This window comes from Lolium perenne, chromosome 1 (genome assembly GCF_019359855.2).
Source record: "Lolium perenne isolate Kyuss_39 chromosome 1, Kyuss_2.0, whole genome shotgun sequence".
NCBI lineage: Eukaryota > Viridiplantae > Streptophyta > Magnoliopsida > Poales > Poaceae > Lolium > Lolium perenne.
Window position 1 is genome coordinate 256,058,295 of NC_067244.2, and position 20,341 is coordinate 256,078,635.

General features: G+C 46.4%; 3 protein-coding genes across 6 annotated transcripts; all 3 read right to left on the reverse strand.

Annotated features, from left to right (window-relative positions):
- Positions 1-369: 369 nt before the first annotated feature.
- On the reverse strand, positions 370-2,715 carry LOC127327721 (aspartic proteinase nepenthesin-2). The gene has a single exon (XM_051354513.2). It carries the CDS (start codon positions 2,619-2,621, stop codon positions 567-569), a length of 2,055 nt encoding a protein of 684 aa, XP_051210473.1. The 5' UTR covers positions 2,622-2,715; the 3' UTR covers positions 370-566.
- Positions 2,716-6,977: 4,262 nt separating this feature from the next.
- On the reverse strand, positions 6,978-11,581 carry LOC127327722 (uncharacterized). Of its 4 annotated transcripts, XM_051354515.2 has the most exons (10): positions 11,257-11,581; positions 9,470-9,650; positions 9,111-9,384; positions 8,967-9,032; positions 8,836-8,878; positions 8,468-8,522; positions 8,122-8,269; positions 7,951-8,018; positions 7,733-7,850; positions 6,978-7,289 (listed from the first exon to the last, which is right to left on the reverse strand). In XM_051354515.2, exons 3-10 carry the CDS (start codon positions 9,252-9,254, stop codon positions 7,176-7,178), a joined length of 756 nt encoding a protein of 251 aa, XP_051210475.1. In that variant the 5' UTR covers positions 9,255-9,384; positions 9,470-9,650; positions 11,257-11,581; the 3' UTR covers positions 6,978-7,175. The 4 variants fall into 4 exon arrangements, with proteins under 4 accessions (XP_051210475.1, XP_051210477.1, XP_051210474.1 ...); XM_051354517.2 differs by having other exon boundaries at positions 8,221-8,269; positions 9,111-9,650; XM_051354514.2 differs by having other exon boundaries at positions 9,111-9,650.
- A 2,874-nt stretch (positions 11,582-14,455) lies between these two features.
- Positions 14,456-16,157, reverse strand: LOC139834976 (uncharacterized). Its single transcript, XM_071824914.1, has 2 exons — positions 15,093-16,157; positions 14,456-14,464 (listed from the first exon to the last, which is right to left on the reverse strand). Exons 1-2 carry the CDS (start codon positions 16,155-16,157, stop codon positions 14,456-14,458), a joined length of 1,074 nt encoding a protein of 357 aa, XP_071681015.1.
- Positions 16,158-20,341: the final 4,184 nt, after the last annotated feature.

A 20,341-nucleotide genomic window follows, 5' to 3' on the forward strand; every position in this document is an offset into this window, starting at 1 on the left:
TCCCGCCATCCAAGCGGCAGTCCTCCTCGCGGGCCATCCCGTGGCCAGTAGCTAGAGTGTAGAAACAGGACAGAAACTGCTCTTCTTCTCTTTTGCTGCGTGGGATGGAGTTCGGCGGCGTGCGGCGCTGCAAGGGGCGTGGGAGGGAGATGAGAGGAGACCACGACTTCATGTCGAGATCGATCAGATGTGGATCCTTCTTTTTTTCGTGTGGACCGTTTAACACTTGAACCGGTTCGTTGGTTTTTAGCAACCGAGGTCATGTTGACACAAAATCACCAAACTTCTTGAACTGATCAATTTAAGAAGTTTAAGGTCTATTTTAGACCAAAAAATAGTTTTAGGACTAAAAGTGAACTCTTAATAAAGTTGAAGGACGAAAAGTGGACTTTCTTCGATCACATTCAATAGTCCAAAATACACACGGTTAATTATAGGCAAATAAGGGGAAACCACATACTAGAGGAAGTCCTTTTGTATACTAGACTAGAATTGGAGCAGACATGCATCACACTAGACGAGTGGCGTATCTAGTACTATAAACTGTGATGAGCAGAAGTCTACGCCTAGTCGAACGACAGCGAGCCGCCGTCACCATTGATGTCGTTGTAGGTGATCGTCCTGCCCGCCTGCAGCAGGCTCCCTAGCACGGACCCGCCATTGGAGGGCAATATGGTGAAGCACGTCTGCCCGCCATCGACGGGGAGGAAGTAGTTTTTGGTGTAGAGATTCATGGTCGCGTCCGCGCCGTCGAACACAAGCGCGAGCCTTGGAACCTTGATGTTCTTGTAGGACCTCGTCATGTAGCACAGGGGGTCATCGTCGACGCTCACCGGAGACACGCCCTGCGACTGGATCCTTGTTACGAGCTCCTGCCGCAGGACGCTGTACGCCGCCTCCTCTAGATAGGTGACCGGCACGGTGGTGCTCAGGTACACCCCGCCTGAGCCGTCCTTCACCCGGACGTCGAAGGTTCCCGCTGGGATGGCCGTCAGGAGCTGGCCATCTACCTTCACGCCGATGAGGTTGACGTAGTATAGGTAAGGGTTCTGGTTGGCTGTGGGCTGGAGCAGTGGAGTGTAGCGGGTGTGCTTTCCCGGCTGCTGGTGCACGGACACGGCGCAGGCGGGATCGGCCCAAAAACTGAAGAAGCTCTTGCTGCTGTCCTTATGGGAAATGAAGTAGGAAAAACCGGAGATGTTGAGCTGCGATGTGAGGGAAAATGGGCCCCTGTTGAAGCCGAGGAAACCAGATGCTCCGGCGGCGAGGCCAAGTACCGTGATGTTGGCGCTGCAGCCGAACACAACACCGGCGGTGGTCGTGGCCCCGAAAGTGAAGCTCTCCGTGGCGAGGAAGCCAGAGGTGTACTGGTCGCCGCCGAAGAATAGCTCCCGATACATGCAGGCGGACTTGGATGTGGCATCGCAATTGGGCTGGTGGCCGTTGACCACACGCTCACAGAGCTTACTACCGCAGCCAACCCTCGCGAAGGAGGGGGAGACATCGGGCAGGAAGGTGCGTGTCCCTCGAGGAGTGAGCCTCAAGCACGTGCGGCAGTGGCCGCACTGCACCCATACCAGCTCGCTGGTGATATCCAGGACGCCCCGAAGAATCCCACCCCCACTCCCGACGGTGATTTGGAGTACGAGGGCGCCCTGCTGTGGGCTGCCCTTCATGTAATGGGTGGCGGACTTCCTGATGATTGTATGGGCCGATCGGACAATGGGATTTGTGCACACGTATGGACTCGGAGTCGGAGGGGCATAGCGATTTGGTGGAGCTGGGTTATCACCACTCGGAGGCATACCCGCAGAGGGGTTAGAATTTGGAGGTGGGTTGCTGTGATTCGGAGCAGGGTTAGACTTTGGAGCTGGGTTATTGGGACTCGGAGTCGGAGGTGTGGTGTCGTGTTTCGATGGGATGTCATGGTCCCCACTTTTTGGAGGCTTGTTGGAGTTCGGACGATTCGGAGGGGTATTTGGTCTCAATGGGATGTCATGGTCCCCACTTTTCGGAGGCTTGTTGGAATTCGGGCGATTCGGAGGGGTATTTGGTCTCAATGGGATGTCATGGTCCCCACTTTTCGGAGGCTTGTTGGAGTTCGGACGATTCGGAGGGGTATTTGGTCTCAATGGGATGTCATGGTCCCCACTTTTCGGAGGCTTGTTCGAATTCGGGCGATTCGGAGGGGTATTTGGTCTAGACCCATCATGGTCCGTGCTTTTTGGAGGCTTGTTGGAATTCGGGTGATTCGGAGCAGCATTTGGTCTAGACCGGGCATCATGGTCCGTGCTTTTCGGTGGCTTGTTGAAATTCGGACGATTCGAAGCAGTATTTGGTGTTGACGAGGCATAATGATTCATTGGGGTATGGTGAACTGGCGGGAAAAGAGAGGGGATTTGGGATCTAGGCGGATAAATTGAAGGATTGGGACGTGTATAGGGAATTCCGGGGACAAATGGTCTTGTTGGGATATGGTAATTAGGGGGATTAAGGGAAGGAATGGGGTGGGTGGGAGTGGGACTCGGCCGCCTGTTGGGAAATGGTCGCAAAACCAGCGCCGCGGAGACAGATGTGGCGAGAGGGAATAGAATGAGGAGGAGGCGGAGGGATGCAGCCATGCCTACCGAAAGGTAGGAGACACAAATATTATCTGTTTCTGTATCTGTTTTTATCAACGCGTGCAAAGTACATGTGTTTATCTAGGCGTGCAACCAGAGCTCTTGTGTTAGGGAATGCCGCACTTCCTGCGCCTATAAATAGCAGTAGCATACGCCTAGCGTTCGCGACATATATTTTCTAAAGATAAGTTTTACGTGGATGCATGTTGTTCCCGCCTTCATAGGATGCTTGCGCGGTGAGTGAACTCAAGGGTTGGTTGACCTCAAGTCAAACACCGTGCCAGCACCGCCAGCGATCGGGTCGAACATCCAGTTTACCTATGGACTATGGTATACGGAAGAGGACTTTCGTATCGATGTTGAGGCTACGCGACTTTGTTAATGCTGAGGCCACGCGCATGGGGCGGAGCGATATACTTGAGTATAGGAGCCGTGAAAAACCTCGACTCCGTGAGGGCATAGGAGATGTAAAATAGCACTGCTCTCTCCGATCTTTGTGAAGTGTAGGTGACTTCGCATAAACGTTTTACTCCATCAACAATATTTTTTTTTTATGAATTGGAGGGAGTACGTACGTTGAAAAATGGTGCGGTGTTTTTAATCTATTATTATACTATAATTTATAGTTGCATCCATAAGTTTGATCAACAACTTCCAGATTTTATTCAACTGAGATGGAAGCTATTACATCGATTAGGTTGCTACATCGCATCGGTCGTAATTTCACATTCGCATTACATTTGTAGAGTTTAAGGTTGAAGCAGCTACCCTTGTGCAATTCAAATAAAAATAAATTTACTAACTATCTACTAATATTATTATTGATCTAATAGAAAATGTTCAAATATATAAATTGTAATTAATCTGACAGTACCAACTAGTAATTTGTATAAACTTACTTGTCTCCGTTTTATTTCCTAGCGGCACTGGATGGCGAGCGGCGGCAGCTACTGTAGCGGTGGCACATCCTTGCGGCCCTAGGTCAAAGTAGCGAGGCGCCGCAAGGATGTGCCATCTATGTGGTACAGGGAAGAGAAACGTTTAACTCCAGCCCACCATGGCCTTGAGAGATAAGTCTATTGGGAAGCCAATATTCCACAACTAGTTGCGGGTACATCCTATTTTTCTTGTGACACTTTCAAATTTCTGAAAAATGTAAATTAAAGTTATAATTGTTAGTTATGCTATATTTTGTTTCAAAATATGATCATATGTGAACTGTGCAAAAAGGAAAAGACATAGGTGAATAGTGTCATGTACTATTTACACATCATTTGTTCTTTTTGTATAGATCACATATGGTCATATTTTTGGATGAAACTTCACAGATACTCAAAATACAACATAATGTAGATTCATAATTTTAGTTTGTATTTTTTAGAAACTTGGAAGTATCAAAAAAAAAAATAGGTTGCACCTGTAACTAGTTGCGGATTTGAGTTTCCCGTCTATTGGGCTTCTAGTTTGCTGCATATTGGTCTAGTAACTATGTGTGGGCTAATTAATCATGTATTTATATTGGCCATAGGCGCATATATACCTACTTTTACCGGTAGCTGCTACTCCATCCACAAATAAGTGGAGGTGTGGGTTTTTTCAAGAGAGAATATCAAGTAGAGAAATAATTAATTGCATTGGGAAGATGCAAGCCAATATCTCTCTCATCTTTAATTCTTTCAAGCTAAGCGCATGTAGAAAATAAATATAACATATGCTAAATATTATTGGATTTAATTTCCGTGCAATGAGAGAAATGGAATTTTTCTTATTACAAATATAAAAATATACTATTTTATGGACAAAATTTGAGGCTAAAAATCCACTTATTTAAGAGCATCTCCAGTCGCGTCCCCCAAAGCATCCCCCAAACCGCACCGGATTGAGCGTTTGGGGGACGTGTTTCGTTCGTACCGCGCTTGGGGGACGTCGCTTCCCAGTCGCGTCCCCAAAACAAAATTTCGGAAATTTTAAACTTAAGCGAGATTCGATTAGATTCGTCCAAACTTACATAGATTCGGACAAAATTTGGCTAAATTTAAACTAAACCTAATCTAGAAGTACTTGCGGCGGCCGGAGGCATCGTAGTACTGCTGGAAGTTGTACATGCGTTTGGGGAATGCGCTCGTGGACGGGCTCGTCGACGGGCTCGTCCTTCACCAAGCCACTTGGTCCTGCCTCGCCGTCATCGGTGTGGTCCACGAGCGGCTTGCCGGAGTCGCGGATGGACATGGCGATCACCGTCTCGACGTCGCCCCTCCAGGCGTCCTTGTCGTTGAGCGACGCCAAGAACGCCACCCGCAGCCCTGGGCAGTCCTCGGGGTCGTCGCTGCTGGCGATGAGCCGCTGCTGCCGCTCGTACTCCGCCAGCAGCGCCGCCTACGTTGCTTCCTCCGGCTCCTCTTTCACCTCCGGCTTCGGGATGAGTAGGGCGCCGCCGCGCCTCTCTTGTTGCCGCCGGCTGCCGCTGCCGCCACACCTCATGTTGACGGGCGTCGCCGGCTCCTCCTTCACCTCGCCTTTGGGGACGCTGTAGGGCGCCTAGCGGTACGACGAGGACGGCGTCGATCGGGCCGGTCCTGAGGAAGAAGAGTTCGAGGAGGACAAGTACGTCGTCCTCCTCGACTTCCATTGCGGTGGTCCTCCTCGAGGAGACGGTGGCGGTGACGACGGCGTCTCCAACCTTGGAGCGCCGTTGCGGATGCCGCGGATGACGTTCTCGAGGGTGCGCCCCGGAACGCCCCAGAACAGGGCGTGGCCGTCCTTGTTCCAGCTGTTGGGCCCGCCGACGAGCCCGTCGTTGCTGTGCATCTCGACGTCGTACTTCGCCTTGAAGTACGCCTTCCACCAGTCGTCGTTGTTGTTGGCCAGCCACGTCGGATCCAACCGCTCCTCGGCGCTGAGTTGAGCCCGCCGGGCCTTGATGCCGTCCCTCCATTGGTCCGTGCCTGGCTTCGGCAGCGGCGGCACGCCAATGCCGTTCACGGCCATCTTCCAGCAGCCGCTGCTTGGCAGCCGCATGTCCGGCGGGACTGGATATCGGGCGTGGTACAACGCCCACGCCTCCGCCACGGTTAGGCTGCCGCGGCCAAAGCCGTTCGCCGCGGCGATCTTGCGGGAGGACGAGCCCGACATTTTTGGAGCGGCGAGGAGAAGATCTGGGAGGGAGGAGGCGGCGACGAGGAGAAGGTTTGGGAGCGGTGAGAAACTGGGGGACGAACTGCAGGGCGTCTTATGTACAGCGGCAGCAGCGGGTAGTTGCACGCAATAACGCCAGCGCGGATGGCCACGCGGCCATGCACGACGAGACGCGTCCCTGCCTCGCCTGGGAAAACAGGGACGCCATTAACGTCCCTTGACCAAAGGTAGACGACGGGGTTTTTCGTTGTGTCCGGCGTGCCCGGAGCGTCCTCTATGGGACGGGGACGGGCTCGGGGCCGGACACCGTATCGGGGCGCGCCGGACAAAAATGGGCTTTGGGGGACGCGGCTGGAACCGTTTTTTGATCCGGCGCGCCCCAAATTGCTTTGGGGGACGCGACTGGAGATGCTCTGAGGACGGAGAGAGTACAAAACGTTCAGCCAGGGCGAAGGGTGTCTAACCCCTTGCTCGTCCGTTCTAGGTCCGTCCGCCTGAGGTTGCTCGTCCGTTCTAGGTCCGTCCGCCTGAGGTTACTAAGTGACTCCCCCCGTGCCACCCCCCCCCCCCCCCCCCCCCCCCCCCCTCAACAAATCAATGTGTAAGGAACACAATCCGCATGTATTGGTTATGATCATCGACCACAAGCATGAAGTACTTATTGCCAGACGAGGTTGCTGTAATATATGGGGTTTCGGATAAGTTTCGTGAACTCAGTCTCTCAAAGATGCTCGTAGAGTCAGAGTGTACGTGTGCGTTCATATGGGTTAGTATATGTATGTTTAGGTTGCATTTTGCAACAAAAAAGAAAAAGATGGATGAGTTGCCTTTTCAGCAGACAACTTATTAGTTTGTCTTTTTTGGATGATAGAATTATCAAATTATTTTCAAGATATCTAACTGCACTTCATGAATTATTTGGTCACCCAATATTTAAGAACATCAAATTATTATTCAATATTTTTTATGGGCCAAACCTATAACCTAATGGTAACAAAACTTAGATGCGGGACGCAGGGCCAACGGGCCGACCCGTACAAGTTGCAACTTGAGCGGGACGAACCTGTAGCAACTTTTTTGCTCTAATTTATGGTTTTGCGCAGGGCATATCGGCGGGCAGCCCGCACCAGCTGCACATATTCATCTTCATCCTCGCGGTCTTCCATGCATGTCTTCTACAGCGTCGTTACCATGGCTAGCTCTCAGCCGTCTCAAAGTGAGTTATTTCTGCTCTAATCAAACGCATGACAGCCGTAGCAATGGGGAACTGTTCTAATTACAACGACTAGAGAACTTGGAAGGCATCAGTACTTCTATCAACATGAAAGCTAATCAACAAGTAGCCAAGTAGGTAATTTTTTTAGAAGATGACTGTACAGTATAATCTGGACAAAGAAGGCCATTCATCATCCAAATAGGCTAGTCAGCTTTGGCACGAACTCTTCTCTTCTGAGCAACTATCAGGATCAGCGACACTACCATGCCAATCAAATGCCCAGCAATTGCACCATAAGTGGCACATATTGGCCATTCCTAGGGAAGACCAGAGAAAAAAAATAACGAGTTGCAAAAGTGAGGTCAAAACAACAAGATCAGAGTGTAAATTACAAGACTGAGAAAAGGAAGCTTCATCCATGTGCTACTGAATACTTCATCAAAAACAAAGATGCATGATACAAAAAATAATTAGTCCAAACAAATGCCATTGGGATGTGGTCTAATTCAGAAGTTCCAACAGCCGCAACACAGAACAACAGAACATTTTGTGTGACAGGCCTGAAAATTTAGTGCACGAGCTAGTCTTTAAGTTGCAATGTACTAATGTATGGTATCTACTGAACATGCATAAAAAAAATTCCATATTTTAAACATTAAAAAAGAAATTCCATATGACCCTGTTATATCACAATACTTGTAAGTTTGCATAAGTAGTAGTTCACAACATAGTCCCTGAGAGTCAAAATCAGTATCCTTACCTGCCAAGGTCTCCCCCAGTCAAGCGGCATAGGCCAAGCACCAAGCCATGCTCCTATCACGGCTCCATGAGATGGCATAGAGATCATGTACTCCACAACATCAGATGATGTGAAATAACTGGCACGCGAAAAAACAAATCAACTATGGTATCAGGTAAGCTTGGACAGTACAAATGAACTCCTCACACCATGAACTTATTTAGTAGTCAGGAATATACATGGAATAAGAAAGCGCATTCTGCCAATCGACTTTGGATGCTCCGAAGACACATGCTGCCGGAACAAACTGCAATGTCACAGTGTCATGCATTTACTTAGTCACGCGGTCACGCACTCACGCCTCAGTTGTACAGGTATCACATGGTAAATCATGAATCATCTGGAAGTACCAGTACAGGACCAGCACATGTGCCGGTTTTGCAGTTGGTAATCTTGTTGTGAACAAGTGGTAGCTGTTGAATTAGTATACCAGAGCAAAAGCAACGTACTGTGAACAGCGACATAAGAAGCGACCTGTATATCGTTGCTGTCCAGAACCTGCAAATGTGAAATACTATCAGGCAATGCGTTACTGGTATGTGTTGTTTACGTTTGAATTAAAATATCCCTGTGAAACCGATGAAATCAGATACATAACATAAACAGTTATTCTAGTCGTGACTCGTAATCGCTAATAATAGCGTGTACCATGGGGACTACTAACAATCATAAACATCCTTGTCAGTCGACACTTACTTGATTCCAACAGGCGCGCCAAGAGCAACCGCACCAAATGCATTTAGGAACGCTCCTGGCGGAGTGAAGTGTGTAAAATAAGAATAAATACACGAAACACATAAAGATGGGGAGATCCTCAATACCGCAGCTTGACTTATTGTTATTCCGAAGAGCAAATCAACACATATATTACTAAGTAGTAGTGAGTATCGGCTAATTACTCAGATATCCAGCATTGAGGTTTTCGTTTCGTATAAGCATTCGACATGTACTAGTAATGGAGCATTTTATCCTATAGTTACTCATATTCTTCAAACTAGACAGAAGACTGATGCAAATGCGATGGATCAAAGTAAAACTGCAGCACAGAGCCACAGAGAGCTAACCTATGGGCAAGCCAAGCAATCCACGTGCAGCCGCCTTGAGGAACTGCAGTTGAAGAAACAAAATTTCCGTGTCACTGAACAGACGATGAACTTGGGTATGAAAATACTAGGGAGAAACAATTCACACGCACCGAACAGTGTTTGGGATCTCGCCGGAGCAAGCTGAACACCACGATGATGAGTGGCACTTCACAGACCTAGAGAAAAGAATCAGCCCGTTGGGTGAGAAGATACGTGGGAAGCAGTGGTAATGTGAGGAGGGGAACGAATCTTACCACGACGAGACGGAGGGCAAGGGCAGGGTCGGAGACAAGCGCGCCGCGGCCAGCGAGGGAGTGGGCGACAGCGAGGCATGCAAAGCAGAGCGTGTGGGCAGCCGCGGTGGTGAAGGCGCTGATCTGGGTCACCTCAGCGCCCATGGCCGGGTCGCACGGGGAGAGGGAGTCCTACGGGTGGTAAGGCCTGTCTTCTCAACCAGTGCGCGCGGTGGAGCTGGGAGAGCTTGGAACCCCCGCCGGCCGGAGTTGGGAGCAGGGATCGGAGCTGCGACTGGTAAACGGGTTGAGTCAGACCGTCACCAGCGGTCCAAGAGCGAACACGTCCAGATGCAAAAAAACGCTCGGTCGCAACACACATAGACGACACGTCCAACCGAGAATTCCTCCGGTCCACCTCACGCTGAGAATGGGGCAAAGCCCGCAACAAAGAAGCCCGCCGCCGTGGCTCTGCGGAGTGCGTCGCCAAAGAGGAACAGAGGCATCTGCAGCGGCACGAGCTTCAGTTGCTATTGCTCCCGTCACTCCGTCAGGTCATCGCTGAAGAAGCACATTCAGCAATCAGAAAATTCAGGTTAGAAAATTCAGACAATCAGAAAACAAATCAGTGCAGATATGATATGTTAGCCATGGATGGTCAAATAAAAAAACTGAAAGATTTATATGACGACAGTGCATTCCGTTGCACCAACATTCGCTCAGACGTTACTCAAACAGGAGCACATAATATAGTTTGTCAATGTACTGTTATTCCCATTGTTAGATGATGAAACACGATCTGTGGGAAATATTCAGGAAAATTTTAATAGTGACTTTGTTGCTTACAACTTGTCATCTGAAAACTGGACGGAATCCATCCCAGGTTACTTCTCAAACTTGACAGTTTACCAATGCCTTTCGGATTTCATGAATAAGATGACCTCTCAATTAATGGCTAACTGGCCAGCCCACCATTTCAAACAATTAGTGTTACTTCTCAAACTAGACAGTTTACATTGGTTACTTCTCCAACGACTAGTTTATCATAGGCGGCGGTCAGTGGACTTCCTAAAAACAACATTCGCTAAACAGCGTTATTACTTGTTCCTGAAAGGCTTAATGTTGAAATTGATGCTCTAGTGGGAACTACGAAACTAAGAAAGTAGTATAATCCTAGCAATTTTTCAAATACAGTATAGATCAGTCAAATTTTCCAGGGTGATAGTCATCTCTGGTTCAATACAGTTTGCACTTCAAACCACTTAAGAGTAGCATTGCCTATATCGGTCAAATTTCTTGTTGTTCTTACTGACCTCAACTAGCAGACTGACAGTGATAGTATAAAATCAACACCTTTTTATATGATAAATGTATCATTCTTGCAATACTAATTCGAAGTATGTCAGGATTCCATTTTACATGGTTATTTTCTTCAATTTCAACTTATTAGTTTTCAACCTTTCATTACATATCCAGTAATTTAGCACTAGAACTGCAGCTAACCACTAACATGCCCTAAATGCAGATGTTCAGAACAAAAGCTTGTTCAATTTACAGGGAATGCATATGCTTACAAAGGTGAGACCCTTTGTCCGTAAACTTTTAGAAGAAACAAGAAATATGTTTGAGATGTATATATAAACCATGGGTAAAATTTTAGAAGCAAACAATATGTTTGAGATGTATATATACACCATGGGTAAAAAAAATTAGAAGCAAACAATACGTTTGGATGTAAACTTGTAGAACCAAGCAAGCCGCGGAACTGGAAATGCACCCACACGAGTTTTCAAGACGAGCCTAAACATGGTTAGCAGAAAACCAATTTAAACTTACTGCAAGGAGAAGTAGCCCCATTGATCATCATTTATCAGGTATAATTCTTACTGAATGTCAAGGTTTACAATAGAAGCTTCAACAGGGTGACAACTCCCATGCCTATCTTCGGTTGACCATGTTAGCAACTAAGGTAAATCATTCGTAAAATAGGATGTAGCAAGACTAATAAAATAGTTTTGCTGAATCACTCAGCGGAGTAATCGACTAGCTTTGCTGAATGCCAATGGCGTAGTTTTGTGATTCGGAAATCACTAGCTCAGGTGTACCATGAGATGAACGGGAAAATGAAGAAGCAATGCGTGGCCATGAGTTGCTGCTCACGCCTCACCTTGGTGAGAAGGGTAGGCACGACGATGCGGTGAGATTTCCTCCGTGCTGCAGAAGGTCGGGCGGGCGGGAGGGTGGCGGCGACGGAGGTGGTGCAGGCTGGCGGCGATGCAAGAAAACCTAGAGTGAAGGGCGTCGGGGATGGAGAGACCGAGGGCGCGGGGCGCTGGCCGGTATTGCAGGGCAACGGCGGCGGTAGGCCGGTAGTGGTTCAGGGCGGCGGCGGTGGAGGAAGGGGAATCCTAGGCTAGCTGGGCGGCGTCGCATCGGCCATGGCAAAACTCGAGAAAGGAAGCCAGGTTCTCGTCGCCCCCGAATAGCTCGTGCGGGTTGAACCCGTGGGTTTCAGCCCGTTTCAGATTCTGCGGTTTGAGTCCAAACCGCACGGGCGGTATGGGCCGGTCCAGTGTGTCCTTGCCTGTTTAGTTTTCCGTTTTTTCTTTGATTTTTATTTCTGTTTTATATTTTTATATTTTTATATTTTCTTCTTTGTTTATTTTTCAATGATAAGATGTAAAAATGTTAGGACTCGATTTTTTTGATGTTTTTAAAAAATTATGTTTTTAAAATTTACTCAAATTTAAATTTTGAAAATTTTCACTCTCAAAAATTATTCAGATTTTTAAAAATTCAAATTTCCAAAATATCCATTTTAAAAATTTCTTCAACTTCCAAAAATCATCAAATTTGAACATTTTCGAATTTTTTAAAATTGTTCACTCTCAGAAAAGTTCAATCTTTGAAAATGTTTTTTTTTAAGATGTTTAAATTTCGGATTTTTGATAAAATGTCCATATTCTTCAAAAGTCTGCTTTCTAGGAAATGTTCAGATTAAAAAAACAAAACAAAAGCAACAGAAATGAAAAATAAATAAATCAACAGAAACTACACCGGCCCAACATGCCGACCTGATCCAGTCCATTTTCTTTTAGCCCCCACTTCAGCCCGTCGCAACTAACACCGAAGCAAAACCCGCACAAAAGGGCCCAATTACACATGCACCATTCCCAGCTTGAATTGCAACTATCTGTAACAATTTTAGTATACCAGACTAGCTTTTTTTTTTGAAAGCTAAATATATATTAAGGCAAGCAAGCCGCCTCATTAAAAATCTTCCAGCCCCCTTAGGTACCCTGGAAGGAAAAGAGTGCGTCTGGAACTTGCTGCCACCACACAGAGATATAATTACAACGCAGTGAGCAAAGTCATGTCTCTAAGAACAAAAGGTAAAATAAAATCTGGGGGACGATCCCTCCAGTGGATACTACTCCTAGTCTCATAAGCTCTCTTTGCCAAATGATGTGCCACCATATTTGCTTCTCTTCTACAGTGGATAAATTTCACCATTCTCATCGAACTTGCCTTTTGGAAACAATCAGCTAAGATAGCCGAATACGGCCCCATAATATCTATCGTTACACTGCATGCTTCAGTAACTTCAGTCGAATCAGATTCAATATAAGCAGCATCGCAGCCAATATTCTCTAAAAAATCGAGCCCCTTAAGAATCGCCATAGCTTCCGCCGATGTGGCTGATTGCATATTTCCCAATGGACACGCTATGCCAGCAATCGCTTCCCCCTTATCGTTGCGTAACACTGCAGCCGCCGCACCCGAACCATCTGGAAAATAAGAAGCATCCACATTTAACTTTAAACTCCCTCTAGGCGGTTTATCCCAATCATAATCTTTTTGTACTGATATCCCGCAAGCCACTCCATAATTTGCTGTCAAGGCTTTGATTGAGAATGTAGTACTCGTAACCGGCCTAATCTTCTCACCCTTCACGAATTCCCTTCTTTGCCACCAAATATACCAAGAGCCAACAGCCACAACTTCTTGTAGACCCACTTGATCCAAAACAGCGAGTTTCCTCTTCTCCGAACATAGAATCTGCTCCAAAATAACCGAACCCGAGAGCTCATTTTTTGAGTAGTGTTTTATTTCAGCAAGAAGCCCCAGCTCACGCCACACTTCCCTTGCCCTCTCACAGCTGAACAAAAGATGCTTAATGTCTTCTGGACCTTTTTTGCAAACCGGACACTGTGGATGTACCTTTATGTGACGATCAGCCAGAATGGACATTCCTGGCACCACTCCATGCAAAGCCTTCCAAAGGAAGATTTTAATCTTACTAGGCACATCCAAATCCCACATAACCTCCCAGACCGGATTTACTCTAGATGAACCTTGCCCATCTCCTCTCCGATTTTTTTTACCATACTGATATTCATATTCCATGTGATAAGCTGAGCGGACCAAGAATACAAAATTCTTTGAAGAGTGCCAGGCAACAAAATCCTCAGTCATTTCAGAGCTTAATGGAATCTTCAAAATGCGTTCTGCGTCTATGTTGACGAACAGTAAGCGAATCAAATCTTCATCCCACTGATCCGTAGTTGGGTTAATAAGTTCATCAACAGTTCGAAGCACAATCTGTCCCCTCCGTGTCATTACCTTCCTCGTCGGACTTGAGGGAAGCCAATGGTCCTCCCATATATTCACCTGAGTACCTGAGCCGATTCTCCATATATGACCCCTCTTGAAGACTTGCAGTCCCGCAACAATGCTTTGCCAGGTATATGACGACCCCTGTTTAGGACCTGCTCTCAATAGACTAGTGTTAGGGAAATATTTAGCTTTAAGAACTCTAGAACACAAGGTATCCGGACTTGTCAATAATCTCCAGCTCTGTTTAGCTAACATGGCCATATTGAAAGTATGCAAATCTCTAAAGCCCATACCACCCTGCTTCTTCGGAACACACATCTTCCACCATGCAAACCAATGCATTCTCTTCTGAATTTCAGTATCACCCCACCAGAAACTCGCCATAGCATCATTAATATCCTTACATAGCTGCTTAGGGATTTTGAAGACCGCCATTGCAAAAACTGGAATAGCTTGAATAATTGCTTTGAGTAAAATCTCCTTTCCTCCCATCGATAGAAATTTCTCTTTCCAACCTTGTATTCTTTCAATAATTCTCTCCAATAGATAAATGAAAGATTCAGTCTTGTCTAGCCCCACCATAGACGGTAACCCAAGGTACTTGTCCGAAATTGCTTCAGTAAATATATTCAGTTCCTCACAAATTTCGGCTTTTACCTGCACATCCACATTAGGACTAAAGAAAATGCTACACTTAGCTTCACTAACCATTTGTCCCGAACTTGCACAGTATTGTTCCAGTACTTGATTCAATGAGGCTGCATTAGTCAAATTCGCTTTCATCAGTATTAGAGAATCATCGGCAAATAAAAGATGAGAAACCGATGGTGCATTTCTGCACACCCGAACACCGTCAATGCCACCAACCTCCTCTCTATGAGCCAAAGCACTAGAAAGACCCTCCGCACAAATAAGAAATAAATAGGGTGAAAGCGGATCTCCTTGTCGGAGACCCCTACTAGGCAAGAAATCCTCAGTCTCTTGACCATTAAACCGAATTTTATACTTAACCGAGCGCACACAAGCCATCAGAATATTAACAAACTCCATGTCAAAACCGAGCCGTATCATCATCCGCTCCAAAAACACCCACTCCACTCTGTCATATGCTTTGTGCATGTCCAATTTCACGGCACATAATCCCTCTTTTCCCACCTTCTTGTTCTTTATTTTATGTAAACACTCATACGCCAATAAAATGTTGTCAGTAATTAACCGCCCTGGAACAAAAGCACTCTGAACTTGTGCAATAATCTCATCCAAAATTACCTTCAGACGAGCTGCTATCACTTTACTTATCACCTTATAAAGGACATTACATAGGTTGATCGGCCTATATTGAGTAATATATTCCGGGTTTTCCACCTTTGGGATTAACACAATCACCGTATCGTTCCAGCCCTCAGGTATCTGTTTAGAATTAATAGCTTGAAGAACTTCAGCAGTCAGGGAGTCCCCAAAAATGTGCCAACACTTCTTAAAGAAAATTGCATGAAGCCCATCAGATCCCGGGGCTTTCATGTCTCCAATTGAGAAGAGTGCTTTCTTTACTTCCTCTGCAGTATAAGGCTTTAGTAACTCTTCATTCATCGCTGTTGACACCCGAGGTGTCACTTTTTCTATAAGGTCAGGGTCTGGTTCATCCACCTCTGTTGTGAACAGTCCCGCAAAATAGTCTGAAATCATAGGATTTAGTTGGGCCAAATCCTCCACATCATCACCATTTTCCGACTTAAGTCTCTTTATTTTGTTCCTAGCTCTGCGACTAGATGCAAAATGATGAAAAAACCCCGTATTTTGATCACCAAATTTGAGCCAATTTATTCTACTCCTCTGTGCCCAGTACACTTCCTCTTGTTCCAGGAGTTTTTCTAATTCCGCCGCGAGCTCCTTTTCTCTCCTCAGATTCTCTTCATTTAACTCAGCCCGGGTGATCTCTTCAAATTCCCTCTTAACTTGTTTAATCTTGTTCTGTGGTTTCTTCAGTACAGACCTGTCCCACTTGTGCAAACTATCGTGCACAAAAGCTAATCTTCCGGCCAAACCCTCTTGAGCTTGATAGCCTGAAGTAGCCCAGGCATTCTCCACTATTTCATGAAAGCTTTTTTCCCTCAACCACCGAGCCTCAAAACGTAGCACAGAGGTACTTCTTACTTCATTTGTCGTAGTCAAACCAAAACTAAGAAGAATGGGTCTGTGATCTGACCTTTCATAATCCAGATTCTGTACAACAGCATTACTGAATTTCGATCTCCAGTTATCACATGCAACTACTCTATCTAGCCGTTCCCGGATCCCCGCTCTGTGCCATGTATATTTGTCTCCGATAAAGCCTAGATCAGACAGGCCGCACTCTGTCAAAGTATCCTGGAAAGCTTGCAGGTACTGGCTAGGCCGAGCTCTTCCCCCTTCCTTCTCAAACGGATAAAGTATCTCATTCATGTCTCCCATTACTACCCAGGGCATAGATGAGACTGTCCTCAACTCACGCAGACGATCCCAAGATTTATATTTGTCTGACCATTTTGATTCTCCATAAAAACCCGTGAACCTCCAAATGTGATCCTGACCTGTTCCAATAAAAACATCTATAAAGTTGTCAGTTTTAAATCTTAGGGATATAATCACTTCTTTCTTCCACATCAAAAGAAGCCCCCCCTTCCGGCCATCACTCCTCACTACCTCCTTATGATCCGTGTGCAACCTCTTGCGCAGACATTCCGCTGGCCAATCATCTAGATGTGTCTCCATTAAGAAAATAACATCCGCATCCTGACGCTTTTGAATTTTCACAAGCGCCGTCACAGCCGTGGTTTTTTGGAAACCACGACCGTTATAACTTAAGATTTTCATTGCTCCCGGACAACCCCCTGCCCGGAGGTCGCCGATATATTTGGGTTTGTCAGATCATCGTCCTTCCTAGAGCGTTTTGGTGGCTGATTCTTGCCGGGACTAGTCATGGCTAGTTCCTTCCCAGTATTCCCTGGCTCTAATTGATTCACAATGTTTGCTACCGTAGAAGCTGCTCCCGGCGCAACCTCAGATAAAATAGTCGCCAAAGTTGATCGCTTCCGCCCATTTGTCCTGCCAGGCAGATCTTCATCCATATCTGAATACATAGAGCCATGAGGGTCATGAGTAAAACCCCCCGCCGGCTGGTACTCACGCTCAACTCCTCTACCCCTCCCCATCTGTGGCCCTCTCCCACCAAAGCTACCACGACCACTGCTCCATCCTCGGCCACTTCCTCTTCCTCCATCCGCGAGAAGAAAACTTCCCCATTCAAGCTTTGACTCGTCATGCTCTCCCGTGCCGCACTCCTGGTACCAATGGCCCAAGAGCCCGCACGCCCCACAGAACACAGGCAGCTTCTCATACTTGAGTTGATACCAATCCTTTTTCTTATCCCTCGTAACTGACACAAAGCGATTCAGTTTCTTCTCCACATCTATTTTGATTCTTACCCTAACAAACTCACCAATGTATCCCGCCGGTAGAGTAATCTGCACTTCCCTGACCTCCCCCACCTTCCTACACATGCCCCTGATCACTGGTTCTTTCAAGTAATTGTCAGGAAGCTGCATCACCCGAGTCCACACCGCCACTTTATTCAGAGCAATCGATCTAGGGTTCTGAAAACCATCATATTTCTCCATCATTAGTGCATAATTATTCCTAAACAGCCATGGCCCCATATACATAGCTTTCTCCCAATCTCCCAGACAACCAAATTGAACTGTGAATAGATTATCATCAATCTTCCTCCATACAACCTCTTTTGCTGGATTCCAAGCCGATCTCATATCTGCATACAAAGCACTGGAACTAAAGCCCCTGGATGTGTGTACCTTAGCCACAGCTAGCCACTTTGCCTTTGCCGTCGGATCCGGTGCTTCGTCTTCCCAAACGAAGCCATCATCTTCATCCTCATGCAGGTTCAATCTACCAAGGAGCTTTTCCACGTCCTCCTTCTCGCGAATTGCTGGTCCACTCGACTCTCCCTTCTCAGCCATCTCCGCTTTGCCCCGATCTGGAGGTACTCCCGGGAGGGAGGCTCGTCTGGATGCAGGAAACGGAACTCTCAGCGGACGTGCCGTCGGAGGACAGGAACCCTAGTTTTGACGCTAGGGGAACTCTTCTTGCAAACAGCCAACTAATTAGCCTAGTATACCAGACTAGCTAGTTTATCCTCCCTTGCTTATTTAGTCTTGTTGATAATTATGATCCAAGGTATTTATATTAGCTCCCATTTGTATGTCTCATTGCAAGTGAGACTAGCTGCCTAGTTTGATATGAACAAATCAACATGTCCTGTCTAATTTGAGTGCACATGAATTCTGAATTTCACGACAATTTCAGAAGCAAATTTAAGGAGTCATCTTTTCTTTTAATATATTTCTACCACTTTAGTCGCTTCCGAATGTGGGCATCTCTGTTATCATGTTCGTTGTAACAATGAACATGTTGCTAGCTTTTTTTTTCTGAAATGGGGTTCACCCCGGCCTCTGCATCGGTTGATGCACACAGCCTTTTATTAAAAAACTGAATATTCAAAGTTTAGAAATCATGGATCAACGAGGGTCGATACAAAAATCACACTGGTAGGAAAAGGGGCTTTAGTCCCGGTTGGTAACGGGCTTTAGTCCCGGTTGATTATGCGAGACTAAAAGTCCCCCCCCCCCCTTTAGTCGCGGTTGCTTACGAACTGCGACTAAAGGCCCATCCACGTGGGCGGCAGGCGCTCGTCGGGGCGGAGGACCTTTAGTCGCGGTTGGCCAGATCAACCGGGACTAAAGGTCTCCGCAGGTTTAGGGATTTTACCCCCCCCCCCCCTAAATCTGTTTTCTTTTTGTTGTGTTTCATTTCTTTTATATTTTATTTTGTGTTTTATTTTAATTTCAAAGAAGTTTCAGTATACATATTCTGCGCTACTATATACACGTTACAAGTTGATGCATATGAATATACAATTTCAAACAAGTTTGAAATTTCAAACAAGAACAATTCAAGATGAATATATAATATTCAGTCTCGGGTGACCATATACAAGAACAACTTCAAAGAAGTTTCCATATACAATTTATCAAATTAGAAGTTCTTTGTCCTCGTAATAGTTTTCTCCTTTAGAACTGAGGACTTCCCTCATCAAAAATCCTGCCAATTCCTCTTGAATTGGTCAGAAGCGAGCTTCTGGATTAAGCTTCTTCGGCAAGTCATTCCTCCACAAGTTGATATCCTGAGCCCTCCGCTCAGAGGTGTATCGCCGGATGAACTCACACACATAGTATCCACCGAAAAAAGAGAAGACTGCTAAGCAATCTAGATATCATGTAATCTCTTAATAGGCCGCCAAATAGTCCGGTAGAAAATATCATGTATACATGAGGCCGCCAAATAGCCTGGTAGAAAATATCATGTATACATGATACTTCTTTTTGCTGTAGATGCACCTTCTGCAACACCACATGTTATCCAACTACTGAAGTGTAACAATCCTTCGCTGATTATTTACGCCATATTGTTTCAATTACCATTTTCCTTTTTTTGGGGGTTGCCGAAACCTCTCTCGTCCCCCTCCAGCCCTCCTCTCCTCGTTTCCCCAAGTTCAAGGGCCAGCTGGCCCCTCCCCTCTCCTCTCCGGCGGTCGCCGGCGGCGAGTAGGGCGAGGGTCCCCTTCCCCGTACAATTGTAGGATAGGCCTAGTCTTGGCGTTATGCCGGTAGTTTCCCAGATGGAGTTGTGGAGTTGTGCACTGGATCTTGGCCAGATCTGGTGCGGGATAGGGTTCTTCTTCCTCAGTTTGATGCTCTGGAGGTAGAAGTGATGAGGATGAGCATAGATGTCTCCTTCAATAAGACCATGGTATGTGAGATCCCGATTCCTGCTGGTCCCCTTCTTACCGGCTGTTGTGGTGGCGGGTGGATCAGTGGATCGGTAGAAGATGGAGTCTCAAGGGAAGATTGGAAGGCTGCGTTGTGGAGTTTATGCACATCAGCTAGGGTTTGCTGCTGTGATCCTGGGCCGGTGGGGCGGCCGCTTCACATCCTTCTTGGGAGAGATTTCTCGGCGGCAAGGCTGTCATCGACCTTGATGGCCGATTGGTGGCTACTCCCTCCCTGGTCGCCAGCAAAAGGTGCGCACGATCTGATGTTTCTGTGCTGGCGAAAGGTGTTCTTCAAGCTCTAGGCAATTGAGCCATTTCGGAGGCCATTCAGCTCTGATGCGGTGCGCTCCCGACGCTGCACCCCAAGTGGTCTAGTCCCCGGTGGTGCTGCGATCGATCGTGATTGGATGCGTAGACGAGAGATCGTTGGAGAAGGAGCTAGAAGAAGACCTAGACTGGATTGCTTTTTTCATCTTCGTTCAAGGGTCTTTATTGCAAAAGTCAAGGGTCTAGTTATATTTTTACTTACTTCAAAGGTCCTTTATGTAATTTGTAACCCACCGTCTATGGAATGAATGCAGCTAGGGGTCTTCGAGACCTCTTCCTGTTAAAAAAAAATTTATTTTTTTGAAACTTTTAAATTTTCATTATTTTGGCCAAGTCTCACAAAAAGTGGTAAATTTCAAACGGCATGTAAATTCCTTTACGACCTTCCTGGATTTGTCATTCCGTATTAGTTTAGTTACTCGAA

Coding starts and splice junctions, on each gene's coding strand:
- LOC127327722 (XM_051354515.2), bottom strand. CDS start 9,254: ATGGGCGCTGAGGTGACCCAGATCAGCGCCTTCACCACCGCGGCTGCC. Junction 8,879..8,966: donor GAGATCCCAAACACTGTTCG/GTGCGTGTGAAT, acceptor CTTCAACTGCAG/TTCCTCAAGGCGGCTGCACG. Junction 7,290..7,732: donor ACTGGGGGAGACCTTGGCAG/GTAAGGATACTG, acceptor GGTCTTCCCTAG/GAATGGCCAATATGTGCCAC.
- LOC139834976 (XM_071824914.1), bottom strand. CDS start 16,157: ATGGGAGACATGAATGAGATACTTTATCCGTTTGAGAAGGAAGGGGGA.
- LOC127327721 (XM_051354513.2), bottom strand. CDS start 2,621: ATGGCTGCATCCCTCCGCCTCCTCCTCATTCTATTCCCTCTCGCCACA.